The 25,438-nt window shown below is 57.7% G+C and overlaps 1 protein-coding gene across 9 annotated transcripts in view; it reads right to left on the bottom strand.

Annotated features, from left to right (window-relative positions):
- Nucleotides 1-25,438, bottom strand: part of TNS1 (tensin 1) — a 167,018-nt gene that overhangs the window by 83,354 nt on the left and 58,226 nt on the right. For 4 of the 9 annotated variants that reach the window (XM_069480345.1, XM_069480440.1, XM_069480634.1 and 1 more), the window contains exons 1-6: nucleotides 22,108-22,353; nucleotides 13,433-13,474; nucleotides 12,600-12,650; nucleotides 6,727-6,776; nucleotides 4,097-4,268; nucleotides 1,379-1,429 (exon numbers count right to left, since the gene is read on the bottom strand). In XM_069480345.1, the coding sequence (XP_069336446.1) occupies nucleotides 1,379-1,429; nucleotides 4,097-4,268; nucleotides 6,727-6,776; nucleotides 12,600-12,650; nucleotides 13,433-13,474; nucleotides 22,108-22,266 (525 nt within the window). In that variant the 5' untranslated portion in view covers nucleotides 22,267-22,353. Of the gene's footprint in view, nucleotides 1-1,378; nucleotides 1,430-4,096; nucleotides 4,269-6,726; nucleotides 6,777-12,599; nucleotides 12,651-13,432; nucleotides 13,475-17,893; nucleotides 18,343-22,107; nucleotides 22,354-25,438 lie in introns of those variants that run through there. The other 5 variants (XM_069480915.1, XM_069480934.1, XM_069480923.1 and 2 more) reach the window with 2 other exon arrangements.

Below are 25,438 nucleotides of genomic sequence, written 5' to 3'. Positions count from 1 at the left end.
TGAGAAGAGGGCAGAAGCCCTGGAGAGCCCAACAAGCCAGCGGGAGCAGTGCACACCACGTGCTGGCGCCTGGGCAGGTAGCGGCCACCAGCCACTGGTTCCTGCTGGGCCTGGGGTCCTCCCTGCCCATCAGCCAGCTGGGAGGCAGGCCTTTAGAGGGCAAAGGCCACTGGCTCAGGCCTGGAGACCCTGGGGGAGTCTCAGGCAAGTCATGTCCCCTCTCCCAGCCTCAGTTTCCTCATATGTGTGTAAAACAGAGGCTTGGAGCTGATGACTCCACGGTCCCTAGCACATAACTCTGATCTTAAAACGTGCTGAGGACCAGGTGCAGTGCCTCATGCCTGTAATCCTAGCACTCTGGGAGGCCAAGTTGGGAAGATCGCTTGAGGTCAGGAGTTCAAGAGCAGCCTGAGCAAGAGCGAGACCCTGTCTCTACTAAAAATAGAAAAAATTAGCCAGGTGTGGTGGCGCACACCTGTAGTACCAGCTACTAGACAGACTGAGGCGGGAGGATCGCTCGAGCCCAGGAGTTTGAGGTTGCTGTGAGCTAGGCTGACGCCACTGAGCTCTAGCCTGGGTGACCGAGAGAGCCCCTGTCTCAAACAAACAAAAAATGTACTGAGGGCCCCAAGCTCCCCTCCCACAGACAGGCCTGAGGCCCGGCTTAGGGCAAGAAAGGGAGACGCAGGGGAGTCCCTGATGTCCACGGCCCCTTTCCAGGCCTGATGTGCAAACCGCCACGGCTCAGGCCAGCGAGCATAGTCTGAGGGGCACAGAGGGCAGGTCTGAACAGTGGTCCTCAGGCTCCTCAGAACCTTTCTAAACTCACAGAACTTTAAAATAAAAGAGAATTCCTTGGAAAAGCCCACAGAGCACACCTAACCCAGCCGGTTCACCTTCAGGGCACAGAGGCCCAGGGAAGTCTGTCGCCTGACCAGGGTGACACGGCAGCAGATGCCAGAGTTCAGGGGCCAGGGCAGGTGCCCACGGCAAAGCCCCCGCACACAGCCCACGGAGTAAGCGGGAAACACCGGCGGCAGGAACATCTCAGGCAACGATCCCAAGTGTTTTAAATCCCTGAACTTAAAACTACACAACTCCCGCCTCACCCCAGGGAACCCCCCTGCTCTCCAGGGAGGGCAGACCTGGGTCGAAAATCACCGTCTCAAACTTTGCTTTCTGTAATTTGCATTATGGAAACAACAAATATATTATTTTCCAAATACAAGATGGCACCCGAACTTTGAATAGGCTTTTCAAAGTACCACGGCACGTTTCCTCGAGATTCTAACGTGGGAACCACGGGGAGGGGAGCCTGTCTGTTCTCCTTCTCTTCCAGGCGGGAAGAAGCCCCCACCCCAAAACAGCCATCGCTCACCTTGGCGTGGAGCTTCGTGATGTCAGGTCTCCGCTCCGAGAGGTTGAACAGCTAGAAGGAGAAAAGGAAGAGGCCATGAGGAGGTGGGGGTGAGGAGGGCTGGGGGGGGAGAGAGCGCCATGGCCACACTGGGGACGGTGGTGTCCTCTCCAGCTTCCTCTAAAGAGCCCACCACACCGCCAGGCAGAGCCAAGGGCCTGCCCCAGGCCAGCCGCGAGCCCCCGGACCTCCTGGCTCTCTCTTGCTCTCTCCCCGACGGAAATTCCATCCAGTGGGGTCCCATCAAACACGCTAGACCAACAGGAACTCAACTGCAGCTTCTCAGGGAGAAGAGGGAGCGCGAGGTATGCGGACACTCAGCCGCTCCCCTCCGTGAGTGGATGTCCTGACGTCCTGACAAAGGGGGTGGAACCAGTCTCAGGTCCCCTCGTGTCCCTCAACACACTGAGGGGAAATGATACACAGTTGGCCACCTCTGGTTTCCACTGGATTTCTAATGTTGACATTAGAATCTCATCCCACGAAGATACGACTTCTCTGTCACTGGACACCTCCCATCAGAGGGTGCCAACCATCCTGGGTGGCCCGCTCAGCCCCCGGACATGCCTCTCCCAGCACATGCCCTTCAGTGCCTCACCGCACGCCACGGAATCCCCCCGGTCTCCAGGATTCCTGTCTCAGCCTCCGAAGGGGCATGCAGAACTCCCCACCTCCACCCTCCGCCCGGGAAACTCACAGAGCACCATGTTGTCTCCTGGGGGGAAAGAGGACAGCCCAGTCTGGAATGGGCAGGATGGAGAGACAGGTGGCAGAGCACAGAGACCACCAGAACCCCAGACTCCTGAAATCAGGAAGGCTCTTGGTGCCTTCTAGTCCACTCTCACACCCCATAAAAAACACTCTCAATTATATTAACAATGGCTGCCACTCCATGACTGTCCTCCACCTGCCAGCCCCGTGCCAAGGACTTTGCATCTAACAGCTGGTTTAAGTCTCTCAACAACCATAAGAGGTAGATAGTGTTACTAGACCCATTTTACAGATGGGGAGCCTAAGGTTTAGTGAGGCTAAAAGGCCAGGATCATGGAGTTAGTAAGAGCAGAGCCAGAATTTGAGCCCAAGACTTTCTGATGTTTAAAGACAGGTCTTAACAATGCCCCAACACAGTTGACAGATGAGTCTCTATAATGGTCAAAGAGTATTCCCAAAAATTTGTGTCCACCCAGAGCTTCAGAATGTGACCTCATTTAGAAACAGTAGCTTTGCCAATGTAAGTAGTTAAGGATCTCAATGTGAGATCAACCTGGATCCTGGGTGGGCCCTGAACCCAATGACTGATGCCCTTCTAAGAGAGGAGAGGACTAGACCCAGAGAAGAAGGCCAGTGAAGACGCAGCAGGCAGAGACCGGGGTGATGCAGCCACAAGCTAAGGCACTCCGATTGCTCCAGGAGCCACCAAAAGCTAGCACCAGGCATGGAAGGATTCTCCCCTGCAGGACTCAGAGGGAGCACGGCCCTGCCAACACCTTGATGTCAGACTCTAGCATCCAGAATTGGGAGAGACTACATTTCTGTCATTTTGAGCCATCAAGCTTGAGGTATAGTTGTCCCTCAGTATCTATGGGGGATTTGGTGCCAGGACCTCCAAAAGATACCAAAATCCACGGGCGCTCAAGTCCCTTATATAAAATGGTGTGTCATTTTTATGTTTAACCCAGGCACATCTTCCTGTATACTTTAAATCATCTCTTGGTTACTTATAACACCTAATACAACGTAAACGCTATGTAAATAATTGTTGTACCACATTGGGTATTTTATATTATTTTTTATTGTTTATTGTTTTTTTTTTTTTCCTGAATATTTTCAACCCATGGTTGATTGAATCCATGGATGTGAAACCCACGGATACGGAGGCTGACTGTAATTGGTGCAGCAGCCCCAAGTCCTAATGCAGCCCCCTCCCTCCCAACTCAGACACCCTGGGGGTAGCCGCTTGAGGTTGCACAGATCTGGTCTGTGGTTCCAATCCACGTGTCCCTCCCTGAAAAGTGACCTGAGCCCTCCTCTGGGGCCAAGGGTAGGTCAGGCCTTCTATGTTAGAGGAGATCCCCAGGGCTCCTCTCACATATGTGTTAGGTGACCCCTCAGGGCCGGGCCCAGCCAGGCGCCAGCAATACAAGGTCCCTTAAGATGCATGTTGCCATGAGTCTGCCCTCAGACGCCTCAGAGGCACCGACACTGCACCAGCTTTGCCACTTCCTGACTCCGTGACCTTAGGCGAAAAACCCCACCCCTCTGTGCTCTAGAAAGACCTGCTTTTAGGGCCGCAGTGAAGGTTAAGTACACAGAAAGCAGTTAGAACTACCCCTGCCTCAGAGCAAGTGCTCTGTAACCTGGACTTCTGTTGTTATTCTCTTCTCTTGGTCAACACACACAATCACACACACACACATGCACACGCACACGCACGGTTCCAGCGGCTGCATTCCAGCGTTCCAGCTGCAGACACACTCTTTAGAAGAGAGCTGGGCTGGGGAGTGAGTGAAGACTTAGCCCATGAGGGACGTGCAGGGTGAAGGGCAGGTGAGCTCAGGGACAAAGATGAGCTGGTGCAGGGGCAGGTGACAGGGACGCCTGCAGTGAAGGGGTGGTGAGCAGGCGAGCAGAGGGAGGGACGGGGACGCTGCACAAGTGGGCGAGAGGCCCCATCCTCACCAGGTAGCTGCCTCCATGTTTGGACTTGAGCATCTGGGCCACCTCACGGAGGTTGCTGCGGAAGTTCTCCTCGTTGGCCGTGCTGGGGAAGGAGACGGCGATGATTCTCTCTGTGACATACACCAGGTCCAGCTCACAGCTGTCCTCCATGGTCCGGCTCACACTCATGTTTCTAGGGAGACAGCAGGCAGTGGAGGGGCCAGATCAGAATCCCGCACCCCAGGGTGGGCCCTGGATATCTGCACGCCCTACACACCATGCACGAGCCCATGTGCAGCCGGGGCCAGACCAGAGGCTTCCCCTGGCGAGGCCAGCACAGCCGGCCTGGGAGCTCCGGAGAGAACCAGCTGGGCAGGAGCCGGCAAGGACCTCAGACCGTTTCAGGACCAAACCGTGACACCACCAATTGCTGAGCTCCTGGCAGTCCTTTATGATTCCAGCGCTCAGAGCCAGGGCCAGACTGGCCAGGAACCCAGGAGCCCAGCCCTGCCTCCCAGCCCCTGCAGCCGCCGGCCAGGCAGAAGTCTCCCGAAGGACCCCGGAATGATCCGGAAGAGGAAGGAGAGCCAGCCTGGGTGCTCTCCAGCACCCCGGAGCCGAGCCTTCCGCTGCCCTCCCCTGGCTCTCCGTGCAGTGGGCGGGAGGCCCCTCAGGGGAAGGGGGCAGCTCAGGTGACATGCTCACCTGGGTTCCAGGTAAGCCAGACCACAGCGCACATTCCAGCCCTCCCGAGGCAGGCAGCCTCCTGCCCTTTGTTCCCTGGCTGTCTCCCCACCTCTGGCTGCTCACACCGCCTGCCAGAGCTGCGTGTTGGCAACGGCCTCCCTGATTTCTAAGGGCTCAGGGAACTCAAGGCACCGAGTCTCTGCCGCTGCGGTGGCAGGCGGCCCCAGCACCATCTCTGCTCCCAGGAGAGATGGGGAGCCCTGGGCTGGGCAGTTCTCCCTCTACTGGGCAGGGTGGGAGGGGAGGGAGGGGCTCACACCTTTACATGTCTCCAGACTTTTCCTCCAGGGGAAGGGTCCCGGACAGCCAGCGGGGAAGCCCACCTGCCGCTCCTGGGAGCACCTCCACCCTCCCCACCCCCACCCTTCTCACCCCATCACCAGCCTCCCAGTGTCTCCTTCCCCTCTGCCAAAGTGGGCAACCTCACATTTCATTTTGCTAACCCTTCCCTGCAGCAGGATAAGGTTGACATTGGAGGGGAACTGGAGGGAGGACATTGCCAAGGTATCTAAAAGTGACAGGGGTGGGGTTCTCAGGCACTGGAGTACAAGCCCCAGGACTCTGCGGAGCCTAGAAGAATCCAGACCTCCACCAGGGTTAAATCCAAGCTCAGCTGTTTGGGGCAGGGGGCGTAGGGGGATGAGGCGTTGGTTGGGGCGTGGGGGCATGGCCTAGCACGACAGACAGCCTCCGGTGGGAGGACGGGGGCCTGAACAGGAGAGGAAACCAGGGCCAGGGCTAGGGAATCTAGTCTGAGTTTGACTCTGAGCCCTTCAACCCTGTGGTAAGCTTCTCGCTGCAGCCACTGGGGTGCCGTTCCTACCTTGGGCCACCGCCTACCCAAGGACAGTTCTGTAGGTGATGCTCAGTCTGGGACAAGAAGCCACACACACACGTGCCCCAAGAAAACAGATAGGAGGGGCCTCAGCTAACTTGGAGCAGCCCCTCTTTGTCTAAAGCTCCTCTTTGTCCTGGCTCCAAGACAGAGCCAGAATGTCAGAAAAATTTGCAAGCTGAGCTCCCTTGGTTTCAGCCTCTCACTCGGCACGGGAGCGGGAGCGAGAAGGGATGCGGTGAGGGGCATGCGTCAGACGTGGTCCGTCCTGGGTCCTGGCCTGCCCCTGTCCTCAGGCTGGTTCCCCGGAAGGATGCAAAGGCAGAACCGCGCTCCCATCTGGACAGCCTCAGCATCGCACGCTGTGCCCACCCGCATCCAGGCTATTCTCAGCTGTGGGGAAGGAGGAGGTCCTCTGAGAGCCACCTGCAGTCTGTGGGCAGCTGGCAGCTGGGCCACAACCGCCAGGGACCTCAGCTGCACCCCAGGGCTGGCATTGCCACTGGACTCAGGAGCCTCCGTGGGTGAAGGGGAGGCAGACAGGGAAGGAGCCAGACAGACCCTGGGTGGGCAAGGCATGAAGTCCCCTGTACAGCCTCGCCCCGCCCGCCCGCCAGCTAGCTAGAGAACTTTCCTCTTACAAACGACTCTGCGCCATCAGGAACCCCTGTCTGCAGAGAGGAGTGAGACCCAGCACAGGCCTGTGCCCACCAGTTCTGAACGCAAATCCAAGCACTGCCTCTCGATGGTTGTGTGACATTTAACAAGTCACCTCATTTCTCTGAAACTCAGTTTCTTCATCTGCCACATGGGAATAAGGCACTTACCTTGTAGGGCTGTTGCAAGGACAAGGTGAGCTCATGCAGAGAAATAGAGTCCAGCGCAAGGCCTGGCTTGGAGCTCACAGCGTGACCATTGCCAAGTGCATCCCTGCATCCTCTCCTGTGGCCTTCACGTTTGCCCACACTCCCTGCACGTGGCTTTATGGGGGACCCAGAGGCAAGACTTGACAGGAACACCCACAGTGACCCCACCACCTGCACCCACCTGCCACGAAGGCCAGGCCTACCTGATGGGCAGGGGATGGGGCTGGACGCTCGGGATGACCCTGGTGGAGCCCTGAGAGAGAGAGAGAGGAGAAGCAGCGTTAACAGAGGCAGGCAGGACAGTGGGGGGACAGCGGCAGGGAGCTGTCCACGGGAGCAGCCAGGGCCATGGCCAAACATGACTCTCTTCTGTCTCTGCCCTGCAACCACTGGAAGCCAAGGCCGTCAACACCAATCCCACGTGAGTGTGCCTGCCTGCCCCAGAGAGACGAAGGAAGAAATCCCGATGTTGAGGAGTGCACCGCTCCCCCCCGGCTGGTGCCCTCTGCACTGAGAACGCACTCAGCAGTCACCAAATCAACGCAAACGCATTCACCGCCCCCCCACCGACTCACTGGCTGTCGCAACAGTAGCCCCCAGTGAGGATACACACGGCAACCACGAAACAAACGACAGATGAGAGTGACAGCGATCCAGTCCAGCCCTGAAGCTATCTTCCCCGACAGCTACCACCCCACATTCCCCTCTGAAAGCAGCAACATGGGGTCTTCAATCAGGTTTTGAGATGAGAACAGCCGAATGTGTCAGGCAGGAAGAGAAATGAGGTCTAAGGCAGTGAGCCACGCTCCTAGGACCTGCTGCCACCGTCTGTTACCCCGTCTCACCCGCTCCATTTCCACAGCTGTCGACTGTCCCAACAGGCAAATGGACCCAAGCTGGTGCCCAGAACATCCCAGGGCAGCGGGATGATCCGACGGTGCAAGCACAGGATCAGAACCCCACAGACCCCAGAGTCCAAATTCCCGCATCCCACTGGGCAGCACTGCCAGTTACTTAAGCCCTCTGGGCCTCTGTACTGTCACACGTAAACGGGACAACCCTCAGAGGCTTGCAGTGGGGATTCAAAGGAATTATGCATATAAGGCATTTTGCACATAGCTGGCATTCAGTAAATGACAGCTATTGTTTCTTGTTGCTATAGTATCAAGTACAGTTAAAGGGTAGTTACTGAGAGGGTAGTTACAACCAAACACCTCTATGGAAAATCAAAACTCTGCATCAGCTCTACCCCCAGCAGCCACCCCATCCTTCTGGTCACCTCACAAGAGGCAGAATCGGGTGGCCCACTTTCTAGATTCCCAGGCCCAGCCTGAGCCTCTGAACCCATCCCCACCTTCCAAACACCCACGTGCCTCTCAGAACCCAGCCTTTCCCAGCCACCAAGTTGCAGCTGCTTCTTGGAGAAGACAGGACCACAACCTGCCCAGGAGGGAGAAACTGAGGCACGGAGGAACTCACCACTGGTCCCTGGGAAGTTGATGGCCAGGCAAGGTTCACACTCCCACCTGTGGCTTGACCACTGGAGCCCCAAGAAGAGGATCCCCCTAAAGCCTTTCCTGGGCTTGCAGCACCTATGAGGCAGGGTGGGTGGGCTCTGATGCCCAGTTCCCAGCTGAGCCCCAGGTTGGGGCAGCTGCCCTAAGCGGACTCTCCATCCAGCTGCCAGGGAGAAGGCTCTGCCGGTCCTCGGTTCTCTCCGTCTCTGCTGCCCCCGCGCTCTGAACAGCGCAGCAGCGGCGTCAGTAGGAAGAGGAAAGAGCCAAGTGGGGCTGTCGGGGCGGGAAGTTTCTTGGTCTCCACGGCTCTTCTGGCCCCAAGGACTTGGGTTTGCATGAGTCAGGGAGGCAGGGTGGGGGGAGGCTAAGGGGCAGTTGTGTTTGTTTTCAAGCCCAAAACCAGGCTGTTCCAAAACTACCGACCCAGAGGAACGCAGAAACCCAACACTTCATCCATCTCCATCGCGCTGGTCCCTGATGAGGAGTCCCTGACTCTCCCCAGGCCCTAGGCCCTGCTCCAGACCCAGGGCCACCCTGCTATAAATAGCCCCTCGGGTTGCATCTGTTGCTGATCCACAGCCACTTTTGGAGGAAGCCACCACAGCTGCTTAGAACAACTGGAAGCCGCAAGCATAGCCAAGGCGCGAGGTGTGGCCGGGAGCACGGGACCAGGCCCCGGGAGCTGGAGGGAGACAATGGGACGCATTGAGACGGGCTTGGCAAGGGAACTGGGGGACTGAGGGGAGCTGGGAGCCTGCGAGGGTGCAGGGGTAAGAAGGGCAAGCAGGACAGGAGACCTGGCTCCCGTTTCTCCCCCGCCCGGTTCCAAACGTTACAACACTCCGCATTCCTCAGCCTCCCCACCCCAAAAAAGCCGGGGAAGATAAATAAAAACTTGGCCCAAACAGAGTCTGGCCAAGCTGCCTCCAGAGGTGATAAGGCGAAGTCCAAGCCCACTCTGCTCCACCGGGCGGGCCCAGGAAGGGGAGGCAGGGGGAGGAAGCTGCCCGGGACAGTGACCCCACCGCAGAGGCTGGGGGACGAACAGCTGGACTGTCATCCCCTGATGAATCACTGGGCTGCCCTCGAACTGACGGGGCTTCCTGTTTTCAGCAGAGTATGGGGGCATGTGACCCTTGCTGGCAGAGAACAGACATGCACGGTGACACGTCTGAGTGTTGGTGCACATAGGCCCACGGGGAGAACTCAGAGGACAACCAGTGGGCTGGGGCAGGGGCGGCGTGTGAGCACACACACTCGCACGCTCCAAAACACACAGGTGACCTCACACACGGGCCTGGAGACGGGCGCCTTTTGAAGCATGCCTAATCACGTAGGCTTTTTACAAGAGAGGTGGGAGTGAGTCAAGGCATCTGGTCATTCCTGGACCTCCAGTCTTCGTGCTCATTCCCTCATTTGGCAAACATCCACCAAGTGCCGCCAGCTGTGTGCCTGGTCACGTTCTAGGCACCAGGGGACCAAGGAGGTGAAGTCCCTGACCTCACAGAGCTTATACTCCACGGGGCAATGATACTCATCAACAGACCATGTGAGGAGTAGAGGCTCAGTCTCATTTACCCATCTGTAAAATGGGTACAGCACAGTGCTCACGTGGTTTCCTGCCTACTCCACTTAGAGTCCCTAGCGAGAACTACTACAGGACTTTACAAACTTTATTTTAAAAAGAAAAATAAACTCTCTGGCTTAATCCCATTCTTTTCCTCTCTGGGGAACTCAAGAGGAAACATGACTTTGAACTTCCCCCTAGCTCCTCCCAAGAAAGACCAGTAATAGAACTTTTAATTCAACACTCTAGACATCAGACAGAACCCTCCCCTATCCTCATCTCCAAAACAGTCTCTCCTTTGCTGAAAGAACACCATGAAATGAGATTCCACAGCCTCCTCAAAAACAGTGTCTCACTTTCTCACTGTCAGGAAGTTCCTTCTGGTATCCAGCCCTTATCCTTCCTGCTGCGGATTCAGCCAACTCTTTTTGCCTTGGTCCTCACTGCAGGCAGGAGCTAATCATCACTGAGACATCCCCGGGTGGCTCAGGGGTCTGTGAGCCTAGGTCCCATTACTTGCTACCTTCCTCACCGCCGTGCAGCACGGAGCGGCCACCCCCCGGCCTCGGGTGCGGCTGGTCTGGAGCAGTGCCTCTGTGGGAAGAGTCCTGCCTTCCTTTAAGGTCCACAGACCAAACACAACAGCTCTGGACCAAAAGAAAAGCTGTTTCCTGAGACCAAGTCCCCAGGGGGGCACAGTTGGGAGGAGGGTCTGTAAGAGAACACCAGGGGCCGTGTCAGGCAGCCGGAGATCGGTGAGCGACCTACGTCAGGGGCCCGGCCCCATTCCTACATCTCCTCTGGGAGCTGTGTCCAACCTCCCCCCATCCCAACCCCTCCAGCCACACCCCTTCCTCTCTCCTTCCTGCCCACCGGCCTGGATTTTTCCAAAACAAAGTGCGACACAGCACACCATGCACAAACTCCACTACACACCAACCCTGTCAAAGGAAAACAGCCACCCCTGCCCTGTGAGGCCTGGGCTGCGGGCCAGAGACAGGCAAACAGCTCAGCAAACAGGCACATTATCGCGGCAGCAGGCCCAGGGCTGCAGCCGTGCCGCTTTGAAAACAGGTTCTCCTCACGCGGGCTGACTGCGGAGAGCCCAGTGGCTGGGCAGGGGACCGACTCGATGACCCTGGGTCACCTGGCGGGAGCCTTCCTTTGCCGTACGCAGGCCATTGTGGAATCTGCTTGCTTGCTCACCTTTCCAAAACTCATCTTGTCCCTTCCTCCATATCCAAACAAGACACCCCCCCCTCCACCACCCAGACACATTTGGCCCAGATCACCAAAACTTTCTTCTAAAAAATATCAAATAGCCTCCAGTCACAACCAAACACCTACCTCTTTCTTCCCTACGACCAAGGTCATACACACACTTGCAGGCAAAAGTTCTTCATGGTGTCTAACTTCACTCTCTCTTGCTGTGGCTCTAGTTTACGGGATCCTTCTGGCCCAGGCTGGGGACATGGCGGACAGCAGCCCTAAAACTTGACTCCTAAGTGTGCCCAGACCATTAGCTAAAAAGGCTTGGTTCACACCCTATCACTGTCCCCTGGCCAAATGTTAGGAGTCCTGGACAACACCAGCTCCAAGCAGCCGTCCCGGGGATGGAATGGCATTCATGGAGTCATCCCGCAACTCCAAGCCTCAGTTTCCTCATCTATAAAATGGGGTCATAGCATCTGCCATACAAAGGTGTCCTGAGGATCTAAAAACACCCATCCAGTCCCCTGCCCTTAGTCAAAATAGCAGGAATAAGAATGGCTAACATTTATTGAGCACATATTACATGCTCTGAGCACCCTAAGCTAGTTCACCCTCAGTAGTAGCCACACAAAAAAATTAGTTTTCCCTGTACCCCAGCCCCAGAAACATCACAACCCTGGACAGGGACCCCTCCCCAATGACATGAGCACTCTGTGCCCACAGGAGCCCTCGCATACCTTGAACAGAGCCTTCCCCGCTAATTTAAGAGGCATGTTCCCTGCTCCTCCCGGAGGGGCCCTCAGGACGCCTCCACTCTGCAGGGCGGGCTGTGCGAGGCTGCCCAGGGCACTGCGGCGGTGGCCGTGACCGTGGGCTCACCACAGGAGCGAGGCTGCCTGCAGGAGCTGCCCCTCCGCTCCCCCTACACCTCCCTCCAGGGCCCTCCCCGCAGTGGGTCAGGCAGCTGTCAGATGATAGGGCCTCGTGCCCTGAACAACTCCCCCCACACCCCTGTGCCAACCGCCAAAACCACTCCCTGTTCCTCTGCAGACCAGGGCGGGTGAGGATGGAGGGGCCAGCACAGGGCACACTGTCACAGAGAGCAGGGAAGAAGGGGAAGCCACTTGGTCGGGGGTCTGCCCCTGGGGTTTGCAGAAGAGCCCAGTCATAAGCACGGCTCAATGCTGGTCCTGGAAGAGCCCCCTGTATCCTTCTGTGGGGTCCTTCCATTTAAGGAATTTGCCCATTTGTCACCCCCAAATGCAGGCAGGAGGAGGCCGGGAGACTGACTAGCCCGTCTCCCAGCTTCCTCCTGAACCAGTGGCATGGAAGCCACACAGACGCATTGGCCATTTCCAAAGACTCCTGTCTCCAGAGAAGCAGACCCTACAACTTCCCAAGGTCTAATGACCCCCTAAGAGCCCAGGGGTCCTTTTCCAGCTCACCCTTGGTCCCTCTCACTGTGGTTTTGCCCACTTCCTTACCCTTTCCGCAGCAGCTGCCCTCTCTCCTCCCTCCCCACCCCGGGGCATGGAGGTCCGGCAAAGTCATGGACAGATGAGCTCTGCATCCAGCTTAGATGGAGGCCAAAGCCAAGACTGGGGCCCAGCCCTTAAGTGAACGGGCCTGCTTGCAATCTCAGCCCTGCGCGCTGAGCGACCCCTGCCCAGCCCTCTAGAGAGGGGTAAGGACAGGTCTGAGACGTTACCCACCTCCCGCCCACTCCCCCTGGCCAGCAGGGGCCCAGCCACATCCTTCTCCCGCAGCCTTCCATACTTACGTCGTCCTCCACGCTTTTCCGTGTGTTTCCACCCCGGGAGGCTCCTTCTCCCTGTAGACAGAGAAGAGGCAGTCAGAGAAGGGAGTCCAGGAAAATAATCACAGGACACCCAGGCCTCCCACCTGCTGGGTTTGTTGGGGGAGGGGCGGTGAGTTGGCAGAAAGGCCTGGAGGGAACTTTGGTTTTTGTTTAACATGTCTTTATCCACCAAGAGCCTCTCAGAGGTAGTCAAACTCTCTCATTTGCGTGTCATGACTATTCCTGTGGGAAATACTATTACCGCCATTTTGCAGATACGAAAACTGAGGCACAGACAGGCTCATGCCTTGCCTATAGTTCCACAATTAGAACCTTGGGAGAGTCAGGATTTTAACCCAAGTCCTCCAACTCCAAGCCCGTGATCTCATGCTGGCCGTTGCCAGGAGACGCCTCTCAGCAGCTAACCTCAGTTTCCCCACTACAGGACGCACCCACTTCCCCCCCCCCTTCCATGTGGCCTTGAGGAAACTGTCTCTCTGCCAGGTCAGAGAGATGTTTGGGAAGAGCTGCCTGGCTTTCCCACATTCTGCATATTTAATAAAGAAGCCCACATTGAACCACCAGCCTCCCCTTCTCTGCCTGCCTAGCTCCCCAGAGGCCCATCCCTGAACACACAGGGACGGTCAGATGCCCGGTGTCACTAGCATCCCCACCGCTTCCCCCCAGGGCCCCAAAATCTACCAGAAGGATGCCCCCAACCACAGAGGCTCACTCTCCTCCAGATCCACCCTCCACTTTCCATCCTCATCCCTTGCCCAGGCTGTGCCCGGCCCCGCCCACCTGCCATCACTCACCGTGTCCACTACATTCTTGGGTGCACTCTCCGTGGTGATGGGCTGCGGGCAAAGGGAGAAACGCATGAGCCTCCGGGCAGACAGCCCTGGGACTGGCTCTCTCCCCAGGGCTGGTGGCCGTGATGGGCAGAATGCCCCCGAGACTCAGACATAACCCAGCTGGCTCCTCATAGGGGACAGAGTTTGGAAAATGAAAAACAATCTTAATAGCATTAGAACCATCCAACAAGGACGCATGTTCAGCGCCCGGCGCCGTGCCTCTGGACTCAGCCTCGGACCCCTCGAAAAGCAACAAGGAGCAACTTACACTGTCTTGTTTACTCATGACAAGAATCCAGGGGGGTCGGTACCATTATTACCTTTTAGCCCACTTTACAGGTAAGGAGAAGTTAAATGGGTAACCCCAAACCATCAACTCTAACAGTGACGGCAGAATTTGAGCTCCACCTTGGGGAGAGCAGCCTGCAGGAGTCCTAGCACCCAGCGGGCTTTCCAGGCTGCCCACCCTTCAGACACCCTGTGTGGGTGCACAAAGGCCCTGCTCCATCAGACCTGGCCCCAGGCCCTCCTTGTTTATTCCCACATCCGGGTCCTGGCTTGCGGAATGGCTTCCCCCCTTCTCCTGCATAGAGGGCTCTCCTCCTCCACGAAGCCCTCCCTGACCACCCAGCAAGTGTCGAATCTCTCTCCCCTCTGAACTCCAATCAGCCTCACTGTCTTTGCCACTTATCTGGTCCTTGGTGTGTGTATAATCTCATTATGGAAATATATGTCTTATTTCCCCAACTACTGCTGTACTTATGATTTTTATCCCACCTTCATCCAAAAGAGATTCAAAGCAACACTGTTATCAACTCATTGGAAAACTCCCCCCTCCAGGGCCCATGGTTTATGCGCAATGGGCACCAATAAACCGCTGTTGACAGATCTTCGGCCTCACCCTGAGGCCGTCCTTCCTCGGCCCAGACCCACAGAAGCGCTTCCCAGCAAAGGTATTCCGCAAGGTGGGCTCCTCGGGCCCCCATAACAGGAAGAGAAGCTGCCTATTCCAGGTCCACCCCTGGAGCAGTCTTCAGGGCTCCGTTTCCAACTCAGCAAAGTGACTATGGGGCCCTTGAATGGCACAGAAGGACGTGAGCACGACGAAAGGTTATGAACAAACCTTTGCACAGGTGAGCGCAAACAGGGCTTAGGATCTTATCTCAGAACAGGCAGTGTCTGCTCCCAGCCCCGGGACCCGAGGGATGAGCTGCTTGTGTCTGAAGACAGGGGAATGGACACCATGACCTCTGGAAGGTTCAGGCACCAGAGAGCAGAAGTGGGCCAAGATGGGCAAGGAGGAGGAGCATAGGCTGAGCCGAAGGTAGCAGTGCTCTCTCTGGAAATGGCCCAACTCATCTACCCGACTGCCTGGAAGACGGAGGCTGAGGCCAGACTTCCCTCCAGGGCATGCAACTTCCTGAGCAGCTCAGGGCCAAGGCAGCCCTGGTAGATGGTAGATTGGAGATGGGGTCCAGGTCCAGAACAGGGGGTAGCGGAGGCATATGGGCCCACCCTTTTTACTCCCCACTCCCCGTATACCCTCCTCTCTCCACCTGCAGCCCAAGGATGGCTCTGGAGGAGGCGTAAAGATCCACATTCTGCGCCCTCCCAGGTCAGCCCCAATCCTGACCCCTAACCCACTCACCTCCCAGAGTCCCACCTCCCGGGCCCCAGGCCACTGGGCAGAGGGCAAATGAGCCCACCAGAAAATCCCCAGGGGTCCCTGTCCCAGGCTGAGAAGTGAGCCCTGTGCTCTCGGAGATCCCCTCAGCCTCCCACAATCACCCAGCTCCCCCATCCCTCTACTGGGGGGCCCTGTCCTGGCGGGGGGGCCTCTACAGCAGTGTCAGCCCACTCCACCCCTCTCCACCCCCGGCCTGTCTCTTCATGTCCAGGGCTCCGTCAGGCTCACATGGAGACCCTGGGTTGGGCAGAATGGCCCCACTGCCTCCTCTCTGAGCAGCTCTGGTCCCCTGGGGGGAGGAGGGGAGCGGGACGGCAGATCACAGGGGCCTTTCCGGGTAGCGTCTACCTAGCAGAACTGAGGCGTGAACCCAGGTCTCCCAACTCCAAAGCCCTCACTATCGACCCGTTGGCCACCCAGCCTCCCACGACTGGACGAAAATGCAGTGGGATGGACATGTTGGAGACTAAGCGCCTGCTCCAGGCTTGCTCCAGCCCCCAAAGAGCCCCTCCACCTCCTCCAGGTAAAGCCTCCACACGGGCCTCCACTCTCAGAAAAGAGTGAGCCAGGTGGTCTCAGGCTTACGGGTGCATCAGAACCACCGGGGGACTGTTGCCACACCGGAGCCTGGCCCTGCCCCAGAGGTTCTGAGTCAGTCAAACCTACGGGGGGACCCAAGAATGTGCATTTCTTACAGGTTTCCAGGTAATGCAGGTCCCAGGTGACCCTGAGAGCCACCGGGCTGATCTAACAGACCTTGGCAGCAGACAGCCAGGTCCACACGCTGACTCCAGCTGCTACCTTACTGTGCAACCTTGAGCAGGTCACTCTGTCCTTGCTGCTCCTCAGTGGGACTGCGCGGGGTTATCTGGTGGGGATCAAGTGAAATAAAGCACTCAGGACAGTGCCTGGTACACAGGAAGCTCTCAGTGCATGTGAGCGATGATTGCTACTTACTGGCTCCACCCTTGGGGCGGCACCCACATGTCCCCAAGGCCCAGGCCCTTTCTGGCCCACCCTGCCCCACCCCTCCTGGGTCGGGCAGGGTGTAGACAAGGGAGCCGGAGTCAATATTAGAAACCACAGGCCTCAGCAGTGCAAGAGAAACTTTCTCTTCCTGCCAGCGATCATCTGAGCACCATCCCCTTTGCCCCTGCCCTCCGCTGCGCCAGCTGGAGGCCGGCCACAGGGCGACGCTTGCCAGCAATCAGATGCCTTCAACTTACTGGTTGAGATGCTTTCCGAGGAGCTAAAAATTTCCAAAAACCCCTCCTGACCTGAACACCCGAGTTATCCTGCAGAGTTTGCAAACACGGCCCAGCACGCATGCTGCCCTCCCCACCTCCGCCCTCCACCCCGTTCTCCTGGGATTGAAGTCCTATTTCTCCGCCTCCCAACCACTGCCAGCCTACTTGGAAGGAAAAAGGCAAGGGACTGGTAACATGAGGGCAGGGGCCCCTGAGGCGGCCCCTGCCTAGGCTCTGCCTGCAGGCTGGGGCCATTAGAGAAGCCCTGGGCCACCTGGAGCTGTGGCCACCCAAGGCAGCAGCCCCAGAGCTCCGATGGCTGGCACAGACCCCCTCAGCCCCGACTGTCACCCTAAACATCCCACAACACCCCCCCCCACACCCACACACACTTTTACCCTTTCCCTGGTTTATTTTTCTCCTTAGAACTCACCACACTCCAGCGCACTATATATTGACTTGCTTGTGTCATTGAGTCTGTCTCTCCCACTAAAATGTAAGTTCCTTCTCCCCCCCAGAGCCCAGAACACTGCCTGGCACGCTGGGGCCCCTCTGTAAATGCCTGTCGAGTGAATAACCAAGGGAGCTCTCATTGTCTCCCCGATGCCCCACCATGCTCGGCATGACACAGCCAGCACCCCTGGGACCCTCTGGAACCAAAGCCCCCAACCGCCATCTTCGCTTAGTGTTTGGTCAGGACCTTTCTACACCCTGCCCCCAACACACACACACATTCACACAAACACAACATCCTTGCACGCCATTCCTCAGAACATCAGCTCTGAGGGACTTGTTCCACAGGTGGGGAAACTGAGGCACAGAGAGGTCTGACGGACGTGCCTAGCCCCTCATGGCAAGGTGCGTGGCAGTGCAGGAGCCGGCTCCCAGATGTGTAGAGCCCACTGCCAAGCTCACCCCACTGCCCTGGCCGTTGGTCCCCAGCCCGCCCGCAGGCAGGGTTAGCTGGCACCTCCTGTGGGCTCCTCTCCGCCTTCCCCGCAGTCGGCAGCAGCACCAGGATGGAGCAGGTGGAGCCCAGACAGGGACAGTGCCTCCCTCTGGCCCCACTCGCTGCCCAGTCCCAGGACAAGGCCTGGAGCATAGGTCCCTAGGCTTTCCAAAGTGAGGGCAGCCACTCTGTAATCCTTCCAGAATCCCCCTTCCTCCAGGCAGGACAACTCAGACTCCAGCTTGGGAGCAGGTGGCAGGGTTTCTACCTAGCGCTACCTAAAAGCCAAGCCCTGCTCTTCATGGTTCTGCCCTAGGGTCCCAAATTAAGGTGTCTGGAGCAAGGCAGGGACCAGGATGAGGCACTTTGGGCACAAAACATTTGCAGGCATCACTCTCAGGCCCTGCGCATGCACCTGACAATCCTGAGAGCGGCGCCCACCCAGGCCTTGCACCGCGGGTGCCTCACTCTCCCCACTCCAGTGCGGCACTGGCCTGGCGACGCCTCCTCATAAAGTGGGTGCAAGAACAACTACTCACTAGGTGCCGGCAGTGCCCTGGACACGGTATCAGGCTCTTTGCTTTCCCCGTCATCAATCTTCAACATTACGCCATTTTACAGTTGAGAAAACTGAGGGCCCAAGAGACTAAATGACTTGCCCAAGGCTACACAGCCAGTCAGCAGAGCCGGTGTCTGAACCTTGCTCCCCTCAGCCCCCGTGCTATGGCGGCTCTCCCTGGCAATGACCTTTAGTCAGCTCCTGTCACTCCTAACCAACTGCCCCCCTGTCGGGAGCAAGATTTCTGACAGGGGACGGCTATCTGTAGCGGTCCCTGTGCCCCAGGCCTCAGGAGAGTCTTCCTCACTGCACTTCCACAGGAAGAGCAGGAACTGGGCTACAGCAGGAGAAATTGAGATCAGACAACAGAGAGAACTTCCTGAATTTAAGGGGTTGTTGACCGCAGCGTGGACAGGGAAGCTGCACATCCTTTCCTCAATTTTTTTTCCCAAAAAAAGACAAGCATGGCCCCTGTATACAAGCCTGTACCCTCCTCCATTGTGTGGGCCCAAAGAGGGGCCAGGATGGGAGGGGTGGCTGGGATGACTGCCTGGAGGCTCACGTAGTAGGACACGTTGGTGGCCTGCAAGGAGGGTGGGCTGGGAAAAATGCATCTGTGGGCTGCTGTTTTGGAGGAAGAAAACGGCAGGGTGGTGGGGGGTGCCCAAGCCTGAGCTCGGGGCTGGGGGGTTGGGGGGCAGAACGCAGCCTCAGCCTCCAGAGGAACATTCCGTCCAGAAATTCCTCGCACCCTGCCCCCTTCCACCCAGCTCTCCCCACTCCGGCCCCCTGGGAGGCCTGGAATCCAGGCAGTTTTTTGGGCCAAAAAGACCCCATGACATCACATCTACCGCCATGGCAGTGAACTGTGAGGTCACCGCAGCACTGCCCGTCAGATAGGGAGGGGGGAGCCTCAGACCCAGGACCCAGAGAAAGTTATTCCAGGCTCACTTGTTCCAAAAATAGGGCCATAAGCAGATGCAGGGCGGGGGCTGAGCGCAGAAGGGAAGGGCAGGGAAATGGCATTTACGGGGCACTTAGAGGGAGCGTGGCTGGCGGAGATGGCACGTGATAGCCGTGCCTCCTTTAATGGTCCCCACAGCCCCCTGAAGGCCAAGTATCAACAGAGATCATAACAAAAACAACAGAGAGACTCTTTCTCAGTGCTCTGTGCCTCCCAAGGCATCCTGGCTTAATTGTCACAAGGGCTCTAGAAGGAGCACTTCGAACCCCTTTTGGCAAATGAGGGGCCTCAGTTTCCAGGGAGAGCGGCCAGCTGACTGTGAGCTGCACCTTGAGCCTCCATCTGAGGAAGTGGCAGCAAATGGCCAGGGGCTGGAGGGAGGGCGCTGGGCAGGTGGGGCAGGAGCGGGGCGTGGCAGGGGAACCCAGCAGCCAGAGCCTGCGACCCCAAGTGTACAGGCTCAGTTGCTGCAGGGGCCACATCCTCTCCCAGGCAGGCAGAGGCCACTGGAGGAAAAGAACAGGCCCGATGTGATTAAGTGGAAAGTTATGTCTGATTTCCCTGTACCCCCAGGGGAGGGGACTGGCAAGCTCACTCCTGTCCTCGGCCCCTCCCCCCAACTCACCCCCAGGGGCCAAATCCTGGCTGAGGCCGGCAACCGTGGACACCCCCACCACGGCCGGCTTGCACACATTCACCAGCCCTGGCCCCGGGCCAGGCTGGAATATTTCACGCCCCCCACTGGATGTGGCTGTCCTCCCCCGTCCCCCGTGCCAGGGCACTGGGAGGCTGTGCTTCCCGAGGCCTTCCTACCCACCCCCGGCCCCCTGGAGTAAGCAGCCCTGCTGCGTAGCCCCTCCAGCCCCGTCCAGATCGCCCTGCCCTCCTCTGGCAGCCCTCCCTGCCAGGCCACCCCACAGCTGGCAGCTGACTCCCAGCCCTAACTCCCCGCTTTGGGTCACTCCTCCACTCAGGGACCCAGGGTGGCCTCAGTGCTTAGCGAATCAAGTCCAAGTTCCCCAATTGAGCTCCCCGCACCCCCACCCCCACCCCACTGCTTTGCCCTCTCTTCTCCGGCACGCAGACTCTGCTCACAGCTGCTCGGGCCCACTCACGCCACGCTCATCCCTGCCTCCATCCCGTACTCTCACTGTTCCTGTCACCAGTCCCAGCCAGGGCCACCGAGGGTATGTTCGAGCCCAGGTAATACAAGATTGCCTTGTCCCTTCGTGCCCCCAGCAAGAGCAGACTAGCCCAAAACACCTACACTAGATTGCCCCGGGCCTCTGTCAGACTCAGCAATTGGTACCAAGGCCCTGCCCCTCTCTGTTTCAGCTCTGCCACCAACTGGAACACGCTCTCCCCTTCCTCCCTCCTCTCTTCCATTTGCGCAGATCTTAGACTGGCCCGACCTCCACAGCACAGAGAGATCAGTTCCTCCCCTGCACCCCAAGGCTCCCTCTGGTCAGAAGCCCAGAGTCAGGCACTAATTAATTTCCATAGCATAGTTCTCTCTCTCTTTGCCACTGACCAGCAGGGTCCCGGAGGGCAGGGCCCTCCACCCAACTTGGGCCTCTCCAAGTCGGGGTCCCAGGGGAGGTGTTTAGCACATTCAGGGATGCCTTGACCTCGGGGACCTTGTGCCTTCACAGCCCAGCCTGGGGGCAGGACCTCAGTGGGCTCTGAGGACTGTCACCCAGGCAGCTCCCCCAGGAGGGAATCTTCCATCAGCACTGTGCCTTGTACCTGAGAGGTGTCAGTGAGTGCATGATGCTCCATGAAAGAACCTCCCAGTGAGCCATCTTAAGCATTAGAAGGCGCTTCTTTGCAGCCAGGTCTCCTCTTCTGCGTGACAACCTCCACCTACCAGGCCAACATATTCTCGCTCCCATTCTGCGCCCATCCCCTGTGTTCCCTCTCTGGACTAAGCAGCCCTAGGGGCTGCACAAGCTGGAATTTCCAACCTCTCTCCCCATGCTGCGCATCCTCTGGGGAAGGCAACGCCCAGAGTTTGCCCCTCCCGGTTGAAAATCAGCCCTTTTTCAGGATTTCACAAAGATGGCCACTGGTGGCCTGCCCAGTTCCCCGGGATGGGTGATGCGTCAGACCGGAGTGCAGAGTCACTACAGTGACCAGTCATCGCTCTCCTTGACGGAGAGCAAGACAGCAGGCTGGGGCTGAGTCCGCGCTTCCTCTGGGGCCAGTTCATAGCACGCCCTTCCCTTCATCCGTGACACAGCCAGTGCCTTCCAGCCCCAGATCTGACACTGAGAGACCTTGGGAAAGTCATTTTAAAATCTCAGGGCTTGTTTCCTTGTCTACGAAAGAGCAGGGTTGGGCCAGATGGTATCTAAAGTCCTCTCCGCCCTGTAGCTCCAGGCCTACTCCATGCCCACCTGCCTTCAAGAGACCCTGACAACTCTGGCAGAAAAGAACCCCGCAGCCCCAGCATGTAGAACATGCCAGACACACAGTAGGCGCCCAGGAGAGAGTTATTGGTGGGATGACTAGAGGGTGAGATGGATGGACAGACCCTCCACAAATCCCAGGCCCACTGGCAAAGAGAGAAGCTAGCTGTTTAGAAAGAGGGGCCCAAGAGAAGCCTGCCACCTGCAAACGCCAGGGACTTACATCAGGATCAAGCGCCCAGGGCTCCCTGGGGAGCAGGCAGACCAGGAATCCGCTCCTGACCCAGACTTGCAACTGCTGGCTGTGTGGCCGTGAGCAGCTCACCCTGCTATTCTGAGCCCTAGTTTGCTCCATGACACAATCTGCCCCTCCTGCCTACCCAGAATGGACTCGGGCCTGCCCAGGATCCTGCAAAGGCATGTGAGTCCCTGATGGCCCAGTGTCATGAAAAGGGCTTTGAAAACTGCAGGTGCTATGCAAGTAACAGCAACATTTGTCATTATTAGTGGTTAGGAGGGTGGACTCTTGTCCCAGACCACTGGGTTGGAATCCCTGCTCCCCCTTTTAGTAGCTCTGTGGTCTTCAGCCTCAGCTACTCATCTATGACATAGGGGATGCTCGTGGCACCTCATTATGCTGTCATCAGGATTAAATGAGTATATTTTCGTAAAGCTTTCAAAACAAAGCTCGGCAGATACAGAGTCCCTTAACAGGGTGAACCTCTCACTGTTGCTGTCATTACTGGTATGGGTGAAACCAGCCTGGCGGTCCCCTTCTCCCCTTTACCTCCTCCCTCCAGACCCCCCACCTGACCTCCAGACCTCCAAGTCACTCTGCGAGGACATTCCGAGCCCCTGGCTGGGATGGCCCGTGCAAGGGGAAGCAGAGTGCGTGCCGTTTCTCCCCCAGCCCAGGTCTCCAGGGTTCCAGGCTGTGTGTGGGGAAGGCCCGCGTCCGGCCGACCTTGACGGCCACTCCATGTGGCTATCACCCTTAGGAAATTCCCTTGGTCATTTTTCAGAAGTTGAGAAAAGCTGCTTCAGCTCTTTGCAAGGATCAGGAGTGTCCGTGGCAAACAAGCCCTCTCCACTCTCCAGCCGGCCCCACCAGTGCACCCACAGGAAGGCGGTGACCCTAGGACCCTTCCACCCAAGGCCTTGGGCAACATCTGTTGAGTAAGACAAAAACACGGGTTGAAGATTAAGCCACTCTGCCCTGGCTGGCCCAAGCACAGGCTGGAAAATGTGTTTGGCCGGCAGGGCCTGAAGCTGGGCAGAAAGTCTGTGTCCCAGATGAGGAGTCTGAATCCCACAGGGCTAGGATTTGAGCAAGATCAGTGAGAAGGCCGGAGGGAGAGCTGCAGCCAGACTGAGCTATGGGGAAAACACGACAGACAGACAGACAGACAGACACACCGTGTGAGGGACAGGGAGGGGGCTGGGAGGCTGGGGACCAGCGCTGCAGAGGCTGAAGGGCAGGCAGCGAATGGAAAAGGAAGGAAAAATACAAACCCGCCCTTTCCTCCCTCTTGTGAACCTGTTCAAAGCACTCGCCTCGCCTGCCCAGCCCGTGAGGAAACAGGTGCTGAGCACTCTCAGGGGAAGCCAAACTTTCTCCCGTTTCCCCTGGGCCACTTTCCCACTCCCTGGGGACAGCAACAGAGCTTCCAGCTGAAGGCAGCCGTCCCCCCATGGACTCCCACCCACAGAAGTCAACAGCCCCGCCGGCAGCAAACCAGGCAATACGGGCAAGAGCAGTCCTGTTCACTGGGTGCCTACCCTGTGCCAGACATCAGGCTGAACGCCTTGCTTCCAGTCATGCAATAAACAGAGCACCTACTGTGTACAAGACAGTGGAGACACAGCAACAAACAAAACAGGAGAAAGCCCTTGTCCTCATAGAGTTTACATGCTGGCCTGGGCAAAGCCCCTTGGACAGGATAAATAAGTAAACTGCACAGTGCATCAGAGGGTGACATGAGCTAAGGGGTAACGGCAGCAGAGAAGACAGAGAGGGTTGCTGGGGGAAGGGAGACGCTGACACTTGAGTAAAGACTTGGGCAGGAGGGAGCTTTGCTGGTACCTGCGAGAAGAGCGTTCCAGGCAGAGGGAATAGTAAGTGCAAAGGCCCGGAGGCATCGTGCCCTGTATGTTCAAGGAACTGCAAGAGACCAGGGGGCTGAAACAGAGTGAGTGAGGTGGGAGGGAACCGAGGAGAGAGGAAGATGATGAGAGAGAAGTAGAGGAGAAGGAGCCGAGGCGAGAGAGGAAACCTGTCATGTAGGGCAGTGCAGGCCGATGGGAGAAACTGGGCTTTTGCTCCAAGTAAGGGAGACAGGCACTGAGGGGTTTTGAAAACAGATTAATTAAATGTATTAATTTGCTCATTTTATTCTTCCGACAACCTTACAGGGTAGGTACTATTACTAACCCCCAGTCTGAAGAAGGGAATCCGCAGTCCAGAGAGATTAAGCCATGCGTTCAAGGCCACACGGCCAGGGGGTGGGGAGCCGGGTCCCAGAGGGAGGCATTCTAACTCCCCGCTCTCTTTGACTCAGGTAGGGGAGCCTCTGGGAGCACAGCCTGGTGTCACCGGGCCCCTCTACTGCCGGGTGGCTGACCAACCCTCCCCGAAAGGGCAGATCCCCCTGCTCAGATGGCGCACATCACAGAGACTCAAAGATTCTACAACCCCTCTCAGGCAGGCTTTCCTTGTGGATTCTATCTGCCGTCCCTCCCGCTGGAATGCCAACCTATTTCCTTCTGTCCCAACCTCTGACCCCTTCTCATGTAAACAAAGCTCATGAGACTCCCAGCAGCCAGACATCTGGCTTCTGCCTGGTGGTCCCTAAACCCTCGGCCCCCAGGCTCCCAAAGCAGCCAAGGACATTCTGTCCTTAGTCACAAGGTGGTTGTTCAGCGGGCACAATAAGAGATGTACATTCACCCCTCCCCACCCGCCCTCCTCGAGCTCCCCTGTGTCCCTCTGCCAGCCAAGAGCAATTCCTCACTGGCCATTCCAAGCCAGGCTGCACTCCGGCCCCATTCCCCACACCACCCCGCCCCCCACACCCGCTGTTGTCAGACGACCCTTGACTGGGCTCTGTGCAAATAACGCTCCACAGCTGGAGCAGCACAGCTGGGCAGCACTGAGGCCCAGGAGGGTCTGACCCTGGTGAGGCCAGGGGCAGAGGGGCCATTGCAAAGAAGGTAAACAGCCCGGCAGGGCCTGGGCCAGTGAAGAGAGCAGTGACCCCAAGAGCCCGGAGCACTTCCATGTGCTTTATGTCATTCCATCGCCACACTGAACAGGGAGGGAGGGACAGGGAATATTTATGAGCACTGAGGGGGCCTTTGGAGCACCTAGTCCAGCCCCTCTCTTTGACAGAAAGGGAAACTGAGATCCAGAAAGCAAGAGGGTGGGACTGACCCATCGTCACAGGGCACATGGGTGCTGAAGCAGAAGGGACCAGGTGGCCTGACTGGGCCCCAGAAGAGCCTTCGTCCCCAGTCCCCGCCCACACCAGCACCGCCACCAGCACCTCCCACCGAACCATCCATCACCCCTACGTGGTGCCCTTCCATGACACAGCCCCCACGCCCATGCACACGCACACACACACGCACACACGTGCACACGTGCACACGCGCACACGTGCACACATGCAGGCCCCTTCCTCTGCAGCCCCAGGGCCCTGCCCACCTCCAGGAGGGAGCAGGAGGACCTCCGACAGGGGAGCATGTGGTGAGAGGCAGGAAGGAAGAGCATCCAACACCCCAAACCAGCCCAGCGGGGCCAGCCTGGAGCAGGGCCCTCTCCACAGCTCACAGGGAGCCGCCCCTGTCCAGGCTGATGGGGAAGGGAGTGGAGGAAACGGAGGGACAGCAGAAAAGCAGGATCAAGCCAAGGAGCTTGGAGGCGGAACAGAGGCCACCTGGGTGTTAGAAACCGCCCAGGTGGGTAGACTCTGGGTCATGCCATCCACCCCCTGCCCCCAGCTGAAGGGTGCCTGACCCAGGACCTGGCGGGTGGAAGGAGATGCCACAGCAGCCCCTGGTCCTCTGAGTCCTGGGACAACAGGCACCTGGCCAGGCCTGGAGACACATGAGATGCCCTTTTATGGGTTTTTCCAAGGACTCGAGCCTCAAGGTT

This window comes from Eulemur rufifrons, chromosome 1, assembly GCF_041146395.1.
Source record: "Eulemur rufifrons isolate Redbay chromosome 1, OSU_ERuf_1, whole genome shotgun sequence".
Taxonomy (NCBI): domain Eukaryota; kingdom Metazoa; phylum Chordata; class Mammalia; order Primates; family Lemuridae; genus Eulemur; species Eulemur rufifrons.
The sequence above is the reverse complement of the archived record's forward strand: the minus strand, read 5'-3'. Positions and strand labels throughout refer to the sequence as shown.